Genomic DNA, 12761 nt, shown 5'->3' with positions numbered 1-12761 from the left:
AAACTTTATTATTCATTTACCCCTATTAACACGACTCGGACTCGGACGGATACACGGTGTAACACCCCTTACCCGTATCCAACACCGGAATAGGGTACGAGGCATTACCAAAACACATACACTTGTAAACGTATTTAACCGAGTTATAAAATTTCATCAAAATTAAAACTTTCAAAAATAATTAACATGTTTCTATAACTTTTCACAATATATCCTCAAAATATTATAATCATAATAATTAGGGCCTGCGAGACCCGATACATACTCATGCAATTTAATGCTTCATTTCCATTTCATTCTATTCGCAATTTCTCATGCTCATAATTTAAATCATATCACTAGAAATTTCCATTTAATTCACGTACAATTCAATGACATCAAATTCAAAACTAATACGTATTTACCATTTAACTCAATGTTTATTGATTATACCATTCAATAACACATTTATGAAATTCTCAATTTAGCAATGAAAATATCACTTTAGTTTGAATAACAACATCGTCCTGATATAAATACACTACCACTTATCCATTTACTTTAATTCTTTTGGGCCCATTTGTCACTTACCATCCTTAATCAAATTAGGGAACGGTCACGGAAAATTGAGTACTTCACTTTCACTTTGCCATAGTATAACTATGGTCTTACGTATGATCACTTATCACTTATCCCTTGATCAGATAAGTGTAGCCACTTATCACTTTGTTTCTTGATCAGATAAGTGTAGCCACTTATCACTTTGTCTCTTGATCAAATAAGTGTAGCTAAAGCTATCACTTATCACTTTGTCACTTGATCAGATAAGTATAGCCGAAGCTATAACTTATCACTTTCCACTTGTCACTTGATCAGATAAGTGTAGCCGAAGCTATCACTTATCACTTTCCACTTGTCACTTGATCAGATAAGTGTAGCTGAAGCTATCACTTATCACTTTGTCACTTGATCAGATAAGTATAGCCGAAGCTATAACTTATCACTTTATCACTTGATCAGAAGTACTCAAATCCGGCGTTTCGCTCAATTTGATCATTTATTCATATATCATGCTTACCAACATGTGTTAATTCATAAACCATTCATGGTATTATTTCATGCCAAATCATATACTGAATATACCATACACACATACTATGAAACTTTATTTTCACACATGAGCTTAAACCATGACCAATAATGCACAAAAATAAGCATCATTCATATTTCATCGTTTATGAGTTATAATCAAACATATGACCATTTATACACGAATCATTCATATATTTCCCAATTTTCCAATTTTGCCCTTAATTCTCCTTACTTTCTTGCTAATTTCATGCCTCTGCCGTCCAGCCCAAATAGACCTTGGGTCTATTTGCTTTTAAGCCCTCTTCCTTTTATCATTTAAGCTATTTAATCATTTCCCAAAATTTTGCATTTGTTACAATTTAGTCCTTTTTGTTCAATTAATTATCGGAACTTTAAAATTTCTTAACGAAACTTTAATACTAACTTTTTAACACTCCATAAATATTTATAAAAATATTTATGGCTCAGTTTAAAATCCCCGAGGTCTTGATACCTCATTTCGATTCTAATTATTTTAATATTTATTTCTAGTGCACTATTCACTATTTCAAAAATTTTCCTAACTTCATATTTAACTTATACTTGCTAAATTAATAATATTTTCTACCCATTTGTCGAATTTAGTGATCTCGAATCACCGTTCCGACACCTCTGAAAATTCAAGCCATTACATTTTTTTTTCGTCGGATTTGTGGTCCCGAAACCACTGTTCCGACTAAGCCTAAAATCGGGCTATTACACACGGACCCAACCAAAACACACCAGTTTGGCTCCCAGTGCCTCATCGAATAATTCGAAATAATAAATTGACACCCATTGTCTCATCGGTTAAACAGAAGTAAATTTGCATCCAGTGCCTCATCGAATTAATCCGAAGTAGTAAATTGACACCTAGTGTCTCATCAACTCGAAGTCGAATAAATCCCTGAACTCTTCCAATCCTATGGCATGCCATCTATATTCGACTCATCCCAATACAGTTAATAGGGTTTCATTTCACTTTTCAAATACAACCAATATTCATTTCAATTCAAATAATCAATATATTCAATATATATATACCAATTCAATCAATATAAATTCAATAAATTCATCACATACTAAATCGATCCATTTCAATTGCAAAACACAATAATTCTCACCTCAACACTTACCATATACATAAAATTGAATTATAACAATTAACAACTAGATTCGGAGTATAAAAATACAAACTAGAAATTTCGAGCTATTCCTCGTCGACTTTATCTTTCCCCTTTTTAGTCGAGGATTCCGGTACGACGTTAGCTACGGAAGTAAAACAATTAAAATTCATCAATACAATACAATTCAATTTCATATTGCATATTTCAATTTTTACTCAACATTTGTTTGAATTTCAATTTAGTCCCTAAACCGAGACTAATTTTATTTTTTCACAATCAATTCTATATTTTCATTCAATTTACACTTTAAACTAGATTTAGCTCTCTAATTTCACTTAAATCCCTAAATTTCAAATTTTTCACAATTTAATCTCTATTACTCAAAATTTAAAATTTATTCTACAATTCAATCCTTTTTCACTTCTAACTTAAAAATCTATCAATTTAATCCCTGATAATAAAATTATTCAACATTAACAACATTTAAAAACTCAATAATTTTTAAAATTTTGACATGGGTCGGGTAGTATTTAATACCAGGATTCTAAAAAAAGAAAAAGAAAAAGAAAAAGGAACTAAATTGACTAACCAATTGAACTTTAAACAATTGAATCCCCTAAGGTTGTGGCTTTCTCCTTCCTTTCTTTCCTTTTTCTTTTCTTTTCTTTCTTTCTTTTTCTTTTTCTTTCCGTTTCGTTTCTATCTTTCTTTCTTTTGATTTATTCTTTATTTATTTTGTTTTATTGTAATATATATTAAATTTATAAATATCTTTATGCCGCCTCATTAAAGAATAATAGCATAATTGTTTCTTTAGTCCATTTAATTTTTCTTTAATCTATAATTCAACTATTGCCCTATATGCAATTTAGTCTTTATACCTATTTACTTTTAATTCAAGAAATTCACTTAATCGAAACCTAAATAGCTACACAACTAGCTTCGTAAATATTTCCGATTTACTAGAACGGACTCCTGGGAATGCACTTTTTTTTAATTTGATCATTTTTAATTAATTAACCATCGAAACATTAAAATTTCTTAACGAAATTTTAATACCACCTTAATGACACTCTATATATATTTATAAAAATATTTACAGCTCAGTTTATAAAAATAAGGTCCCGATACCTTATTTTCTAAAACCACTTGAACTTAATAAATCACTTATATAACATAAATTATCAAATCAAAAACCTTTTTAAAAATCACATTTGACTCATAAATATTAAATAATAATATTTACGAACTTACTCGTCGGATTTGATGGCCCCGAAACCACTGTTTTCGACACCACTAAAAAGCGAGTTGTTACAAAAGGAACTATATAAAAGACTTTCAATAAATTCAAAGTAACATAAAAAAATTTGGAGTAGAATCCATACATTCAGTGGTGGATCTTGGGACTAAGTTTTTGGGGCTAATAAAACTTTTAAAAAGTTTCGGAGTTTAATGGATTTTAAAAAAAAAACTGGGGGTCTAATTAAAAGTTTTAGAATTTGTGTGAGATTAATGAGAATTTTTAAAAATTTTAAGAAAGCTTAATCAAAATTTTCAAAAATATAAAAGCTATAATGTGAATTTTAAAAATTTTGGGAGCCTAATTAAAATTTTTAAGGGAAAAATAAAAACTTCCCAAAATTTTAAGGGGCCTTGCCCCCTAAACCTCTTTTAGAATCCACTTTTACATACATTTACATAAGGTGAGATTTAAACCTGTGAAACTACTATTTCAAAGTTCTCGTGATCTCGACCTTAATATATATATTGAAAATATCAACTGGAATTTTATTCAAATAACCAACAAAAAAATCCAAGTAACAATCAGATATAACAAAATAATTGGGCCAAAACAGCAGTCCAATATCCAGACAAAAAAAGAACTTGCTCTAGAAGCATCCAAGCCCCCGACCTAAGTAATTAATGCGGCATAGACTGGTTTGTAACCCTTCAGTCATTAACCCTTTTTTTTTCCAAATACTTTAGACCATCCATCTTCTCTTCATCTCTCTTCTCTAGACTCACCACCTACCTTAGTTTGCCAAAATTGAGCAAAGATTAGTTCAAAAACACTATCCCCCTATGATCCCTTTCCATTTCTCCTTTAACATACTTAGGAAACTCGTTTCTCAAGCAACATCATTCCCCTTTCTCTAAGCCTTCAGTAGCAAGCAAGTGAGCAACTCCACTCATCGATCTATGGATGTGTTTGAATTGACATGTACAAAATCTTTCATTAAGCCCTTGCCCATCTCTAATGTAAGCACAGATATCTGATTTATCAATACCTTCTCTCTGTAATTTTTTGGCAACAGAAAGGGCATCGCCTTCAATTTCAACCTCCATAAATCCCAGATCCAGGCCCAGTTGAATACTTTGAACACATGCAAAGGCCTCTACCGCGAACACGAATGGTACATTTTCATTTTTCCCAACTCCAGAGCTCAATACCACGCCCTCGATATTTTTCGTGTAAAAAGCTCTCAAATTTTTTCAAAAAAAGTAATTAAGCCCTTGCATTTTTTTTTGCACTCACTTGGACACTTGAGCTTTCACAATGCATCAAAATAACCCTCAAATTTTTTCAAAAAAAATCAATTAAGCCATTATTTCTTTTTTGCACTCAATTGGCCACTTGAACTTTCAAAATGCATAAAAAGGCCCTCAAAATTTAAAAAAAAAACAATTAAGCCCCTGCCTTTTTTTGCACTTAATTGGGTACTTGAACCGCCCTTAATTTTTTTCAATTAAATCTACCATGTATCATAACCACAGCGTGACATGTGACAAAAAATAATAAAACATAAAAATTTATAAAAAATATATATATTAAATTTTAATAAAAATATTTAAATTTTATTAAAATTAGAAAAAAATTACAAATATCTTAAAAATTTTATAAAAATCATAAAATTTTATAAAATTTTATAAAGTCGTAAAAAAATTATAAAAAATGTAAAGAAATATAAATTTTGTAAAAATATATTTAAATTATTGTACTAAAAGAAGTATTTTATAATTTTTCTATAAATGTTATTGATTTTTATTTCTTTTATCAATTTGTGTCATATGTCACGCTGTGTTGCGACATATGATGACTTTAACTAAAAAAACTAGGGGCCATTATCTTTAACGGTCAATGGTTAAAGTTAATGATTAAATGACATTTTTTATGCATTTTATAATTTTTTATGATTTTTATAATTTTTTCTATTTTTTAATATAATTTAATAATTGTTATAACTTTTATTGATTTTTATTTTTTTATAATTTTTTTGTCACATGTCACACCATGGTTGTAACAAATGGTGACTTTAACTGAAAAAAGTTAGGGACAGTTAAATTTAATGGTCAACTGTTAACGTTAATGGTCAAAAGGCCTTTTTGAAGCATTTGATAGTTCAAGTAACCAATTGAGTGCAAAAAAAAAATCAGTGATTTAATTGCTCTTTTAAAAAAAAAAAAGTTTGTGAGCTTTTTGATATATTTTGAAAGTTTAAGTACCCAATTAAGTGGAAAAAAAATAGGGATTTAATTACTTTTCTTAAAAAAATTTAAAGGCTTTTTTAATGTATTTTAAAAATTCAAATAACCAATTAAGTAAAAAAACAAAATTTTAATTTTTTTTGAAAAAATTTAAATACTTTTTATGCCTAAAAGAAATTTCAAACTAAAGTGATCAACCATACTTTTTAGATTGCCCACACCAATAATTCATCATTCCTTTAATATCCCCTTAAATATTTGCAATCATATGTAAGGGTGGATTTAAATAAGCGGTGTATTTAGTTACGATTAGTGTAAAAGTAGCAATAATAGTAAGATTAAATATTACAACAATACTGTAATGTAAAACAAAAAATAAACTAAACGCATTGCATCCAATCGTCTATCAAATCCATACGAATACATAATATATAATTTTAAAAAATAAAGAAAATGATTACTCTACAACATATAAAATTACCATAATGCAGCACATGGATTATATCCATTTATTTATTATAATATGAACGGTATCATATCAATCAATCAATCATGTGTTTCACATTCCACCTTTCAATAATTTAACTACCACTATCTTTAACTTTTTTAATATTTTTTATAAATTTCTAATTTAATTATGCATATCCTCACCACCTTTATTCTCTTTCAAAGTGTTCCATTGAAATCAAAATTGGCCTGCAAAAATTAAAAAGGAGCTCATAATCCTCTCCTATGGAAAACCTTATAATTATTTTCCTTTTTTTTCTGCCATTCTCATCAGCTTATACTCGTCCTTACGAGCACTTCATCAACTGTGGGTCAGATTTCAACTTCACCGGAAACGACGATCGGAACTTCGTCGGTGACCGTTACGCCGGCGTTTCTTTCTTTAGAGGAAAAACCGGCACTAAACGAGAAACCACCTCCTCCGTATCCCAACTTTATCGGACGGTGAGAATCTATTCACAGCCATCGTTTTACGAGTTCATAATCAAAACAAGCGGCACTTACTTTGTACGTCTCCATTTCTTTGTTCCTTCATCTTCTGATAATCTGTACAACGCTAAATTCACCGTTTTAGCTTCAGGGTTCGAGCTTTTATCGAATTTCTCCGTCAAAAATAGCCCTGCCGGTTCGCCGGTCATCAAGGAATTTTTAGTCAATATCGATGAAGGAAGATTCAAAATCAACTTCATACCTTCTCAAGGTTCAAACATAGCTTTTGTAAACGCCATTGAAGTGTTTCTAACACCGGAAAGCTTCGTCCCCGACACCGCTCCCCTCGCCGGACGTCGTCGAGGCTCGTTCGACGGTTTACGGTCTCGGGTTTTACATACAGTCTATAGGATCAATGTCGGAGGGGCTACTATTACAACAGATGAAGATACACTGTGGAGGAACTGGATACCTGATGATCAGTTCTTGTCTGATCCGACAAGTGCTAAGAACAGTTCGTTTTTCAGTGGTGAACCTGCATACACATCTGGTCGTGCCAATGAATACACTGCCCCAAGCCTTGTTTATAAGACTGCAAAGGAATTGAATGTAGAAGATAACACTAGCAGGCAATTTTTCAATATAACATGGAGTTTCAATGTGAGTAAAAGTTCAAGACACTTTGTTAGGTTCCATTTTAATGACATTGTTAGTTCATCAATTGATTCTGTCAAGTTTGATCTTTACATTTACGATAAATTTGACAAGCTGGTTTATCCGTATAACGAAACCGGACAGTTAGAGGTTCCGTTTTACTTCGATTTCGTGGTGGATTCGGACAAATCCGGGGTCATGAACGTAAGTGTCGGCCCTCGGAATGATTCCGAGAATCAAATGGCGTTTTTGAATGGGATTGAAATAATGGAATTCATGAAGGAATCCAGTTTTGTTGTGCCCGAAGAGAGGTCTAAAAAAAGGACGAATTTAGTTCCTATAGTTGGCTCTGTTGTTGGGGCTGTTGTATTTGTTGTTGCTTTTATAGTGGCAATGGTTATGTTCTTGAAATGCAGGAAAAGAAAGCCTTTGTCTGAAAAAACATCCAACATGTCTCCTTTGGATCTTGCTCTTAGAATATCTTATTACGAAATCGAGCAAGCAACGAAGAATTTCAATTCTGGTTTATTGATCGGAGAAGGTGGATTTGGGAGAGTGTACGAAGGTTTGTTTCGTGGTAAGAAAGTGGCTGTTAAAAGGAGCGAACCAGGACATGGCCAAGGCCTATTGGAATTCCAGACAGAGATTGTTGTCTTGTCCCGAATCCGGCATCGGCATCTCGTTTCTTTGATTGGTTACTGCGACGAAAGATCGGAAATGATATTGGTTTATGAGTTTATGGAGAAGGGTACTCTTAGAGATCACCTATATAATCGGAGTTCCGATGTTGAGAAACCGTATTTTGCTCGGTCCGACTTGTCTTGGAAGCAAAGGCTTGAAATCTGTATTGGTGCAGCAAAAGGGCTTAATTATTTGCATACCGGTTCGGATGGTGGAATCATTCACCGCGATGTTAAGTCCACGAACATCCTACTCGATGAACGGTTAGTAGCCAAAGTTGCCGATTTTGGAGTCTCGAAATTTAACCTTCCGGATGCAGAACATAGTGTTGATGTCAAAGGAACGTTTGGTTATCTCGACCCCGAATACTTCTTATCGCTGCAATTGACAGATAAATCCGACGTGTACTCTTTCGGGGTCGTACTTCTCGAAGTACTTTGTGCGAGGCCAGCGGTTATGGTATCGAATAGGAGGGAAGAAGTGAACTTAGCTGAATGGGGAATGCTTTGGTTGAGGAAAGGTCAACTCGAGAAGATTATCGATCCAATGCTAGTTGATACAATCAACCCCAACTCGTTGAGGAAGTTCGTCGAAACAACCGAGAAGTGTTTAAGACCGTCCGGTAACGAAAGACCGATGATGCGGGACGTGTTGTGGGATTTAGAATACGCATTGCAGCTTCAGTTAATTCCGATGAACAATGGAACATTCGACGACAGTACGACTAATGCTTCCTTAGAATTCTCAATGATGCCGATCCTCCATCGGTTACCTTCAAATAGCTTCCCGGCCGTTGAGGAAGAAGATGCGACCGTACTATCCGTTGATGCTTTTGATGTAACTGCTAGCGACGTATTCTCATTATTGAGTGTTGGTGAGGCTAGATAGTCTCCACTGGTTTAAATGTTGATAAACGCTACAGTTTGTAAGTACTATTCTTTTGGTAAAATGACCTCTCCGGTCCTCTCAATTCCAATATCAAACAAATTAGGATGGGTTTGGATGGGCGATTCGGTGCGATGCGGTGCATTTAGTTTACTTTTTGTCTCACGCTACAGTATCGCTACAGTATCTAATCTCACGGCCACCGCTATTTTTACACTAACCGCAGGTAAACGCATCATCCATCCAAACTCACCCTTAGTCTCTCTCAAAAACCTTGAGCAATTTTATTTTTGTGAATTTTGAAAATGAGCAACTAAGCACCATTAATCATATCATTAATTTTTTCATCAATTCTACATAATTTTTATTTGTATAATAATATATTTAGCACTCAAAGTTTACACATTCTGACAAATTTGTCCCGATTAACAAACGTAGCCCACAACATTTGCTTAAATGTGTAAATATTGAGACTAAATTTCTTTTTAAAGCGATGGCTCACCCCACCCAAATAGTTGTTTTTATTTAATTTTAATCATAAAAACATATAAATATTAATATAAAATTATTTATATTTTTTGAATAATAAAATGGGCCGACCCGAAGTCCAAAATACTTTATCTAAAGCGGGCCGAGCAGCCCGGCCATTAACACCTCTATGTGTGGACAATAACAGATTCGGGTTAAGTGACCCATAAGTTTTTGGGTTGTAATAGAAGGCCCATTAAGAGAAAAAAAGGAGAACCACCGACCGAGGCTTAGGAAAATCAAGGCGCACGTGAAACCACGTGCCCACACGCAGAGCAAGAGCGATGCCTTTGTAGTCTACATAGTGACTTGAACTTTCACACTTTCCACAAACCATTGGTCCATTGGTTTGATTATTATTTAATAGGGGCAAATTTCAAACTTATACTTAAACTTTGATTTAATTTACAATTTGATACATAAATATTGATTTGGTGTAAATTATACACATCAAATTTTGATTATGGTTCAAATATATACACATGAAACTTTAATTTTGATTCAATCATAGATATTTAAAGAAATCAATACATCAATTTATTTTTATATTGGATAAATATAATTACTTGTGTATGTAATATATAAAAATAAAATGATGTTATATCAATAATTGTATTAATAATTTGTGAAAATTGAATTAAATCAATATTTCATGTATAAAATTACACAAAATCGAAACTCATGTATAAAATTACATATTAAACCAAAATTCAAATATAGTTTTGAGATTTATCCTTGTTTAATAGGTTAATGATTTTTTTATTTCGTAAATAATTTTTTTTTAAAATTAAATATTTTTTAGAATATTAATTAAGAATACATTAATCTCACATAATTAAACAACATCTATTGTCAATATATATTATAATTAAGCAATGTATGAAATAATTTTTCTATAACAAATCTTGCATATAAATGAGGGTGAAGCAAGAAATAAATTTTAGGAAATTTATAAATTTTTGTAGGCTAAAAAGTAAGTTTATTATAATATTATCTTATAATCTTTCAATGGATTTAAAAACAATGTTGTTTAAATTGAACTAGGCTAACGAAGGTACTATTTTGAAGAGGAACTAGATTGGTTGAACTGATTTTTTTTATTTTTTTTAATTTTTCTGAACTTTTAACGGTCTATTTAATTAAACCAATCGAACCGTTGGATCACATATCTAGTTCTGAAAACCTTGCTTGGAAAGTAATTTTCCCAATTCGATGGGTCAAAGTAGATCCAATCATGGGTTGGGTCGAGTTGGTGCAAAATTCTAGGCTCATTTCCTAAATTCAAGCTCAGCCCAAAAATGGGCATAAAATTTTGCCGAAACTTGACCTATATAAAAAATACTAACCCGAGCTCAGCTTGCTCATATTAATTTTTTTTATATAAAAATAAATTTTAAAAAATATAATACATCAACTACACTAAAAACATTAAAATAAATATTTCTCAACAAAGTGAAAATACATTTAAAAAAATCTCTATACTTAAATAACACTAAGATAGTTGCAAATTGGCAAACAAATGGTTCTAAAATAGTAGCAAAATTAATAATAAAACAATAATTATACAATATTAAAAAATAACAACAAAATAGTAGTAATAAAATAGTAACATGACAACAAAACAATAGTAAACAACAATATGTACCAAAAAATTAGGCAAATTCGGGTCAGGTTGATTCAAAAAATCTTACCCAAAGTCCGACCCATTTTAAAAATGAGTCTTATTTTTTTGTCCAAGTATATTTTCCGAGCGAGTCTTCGAACCTAAACAAGTGGTCTGGCCCATGATCAAGTCTAGGTTGAAGCCAATGTCCGTCCCCTTAAGTTTTTTACATATAATATTAATATTTGATACACTAACAATTACCTTCCCAAATAAAATTAAAAAATTATCGTATAATATTCCTTTATATATAATTTATTTATTTTTACTATGCACTATTCATCCTAACAATTTTATTTATATATTTTTTAAATTCCAATGTATGAAATAATTATATATATAGTTTCCCGTTGATTACAGAGCTAGAGTGAGTTGTACAAGCAAAGTTACTCAACCCCCTCATCAGAATCAAAGCACATTTAATAATTTTTGGAATGTTCAAACCGAAGACATGATCTGTCTGGTTTTTTTTAATAAAAATTTCTGTCATGCTCTATAAAAAAAATCAATTTGGGATTTTTAAGATTATTTTAGAACATTGTATTAATGGCATTCACATTACCACTCACAAGATCATCACTTTATTCCCTCCAATGGGATGGAATAATAAACCGTAAAGCAATATTCCAACTTCATTAAAAAAAACTCAGATTCTCTAATAATGCAGTCCCATATTTTCATAATCATTGTTTAGGGGTTAGGACACCACTGAAGACAAAACACTAAAGCTGCTGAAAAATCCAACCATGGCTTTGACGAGTTGCCGGAAGATATTGGGCAACGAGCTTTATGGAAGAAACTACCAAATCCTCGCCGAATGACCCGGTTGTATTTTAGGGGTTCATTGGTTTGAACCCTGACCGGATCAAAAACCGCAACTGTTCACGGGCGGCTAATTGAATTTCTCATGTTCTCAAAAGATAAATCGTTGAAATATCATCGGCTTGGATTTTTTATTCGTTTTTCATTTTTTTTCTCAACCCTACTATTAAATAACGAAAGATGTTCATGAATCGATTTGGGTTTGAGCTAGATTCATGTATGATTAATAATGAATGTAGTTGTTTAACCTAGAGTTAGTTAGAATTATGAGTCGAATTTTACCCTAACTTGCTCATTTTGCGTGAATGGCTAACCTAAAGGTTGTTTAGGTTAGAGTTGTTCATGCATCAGATTAAAGGTGGGTTTGGATGGGTAGTGGATTGCAGTGTGGTGCGTTTAATTTACTTTTTATCTCACGCTATAGTATCTAATCTCACATTCACTAATTTTCTTTTACACCAATCGCAGATAAATGCACTACCCATCTAAATCCACTCTAAGTTAGTTCAAGAAGCGATCTTGTTCCAGAAAAGAAGGAACTTCAAACCCGTGCCTGTTTTTGGAGCAGCCTGAGCCCAAAAGTGATTAATAAACAATAGCTAAACATCTGTATTTTTTTTTCTCAATATGAGATTTCAATCTCCATAGTTACATTGATTTTTTTTATTAAATTACGAGTTAAGTTGGATCATACCCCTGAATTGAGGGCAAGTTATCTTATCATTTTTTTCAATTGCAAAATTCGAATATAAAATCTTATTTAAGGAATATAAAAAATCCTTATCACTCAGATCCAACAAGCATTCTCATTAATCAAACAATATTAAAAAGATTAGATTTAACTTTAAATTAATTCCATACGACAAAAACTAGTTACCATTTATAAAGCA

The 12761-nt window shown here is 31.8% G+C and overlaps 1 protein-coding gene across 1 annotated transcript; it reads left to right on the top strand.

Moving 5' to 3' along the window:
- Window positions 1-6338: 6338 nt before the first annotated feature.
- On the top strand, window positions 6339-9074 carry LOC107932552 (probable receptor-like protein kinase At2g23200). Its single transcript, XM_041089578.1, has one exon. It carries the CDS (start codon window positions 6435-6437, stop codon window positions 8859-8861), a length of 2427 nt encoding a protein of 808 aa, XP_040945512.1. The 5' UTR covers window positions 6339-6434; the 3' UTR covers window positions 8862-9074.
- The last annotated feature ends 3687 nt before the right edge of the window (window positions 9075-12761 follow it).

The sequence above is a fragment of the Gossypium hirsutum genome, chromosome D03 (genome assembly GCF_007990345.1).
Source record: "Gossypium hirsutum isolate 1008001.06 chromosome D03, Gossypium_hirsutum_v2.1, whole genome shotgun sequence".
Taxonomy (NCBI): Eukaryota; Viridiplantae; Streptophyta; class Magnoliopsida; order Malvales; family Malvaceae; genus Gossypium; species Gossypium hirsutum.
The sequence above is the reverse complement of the archived record's forward strand: the minus strand, read 5'-3'. Positions and strand labels throughout refer to the sequence as shown.

Bases quoted from the DNA above. Each gene is read 5' to 3' on its own strand.
- LOC107932552 (XM_041089578.1), top strand. From the start codon at position 6,435: ATGGAAAACCTTATAATTATTTTCCTTTTTTTTCTGCCATTCTCATCA.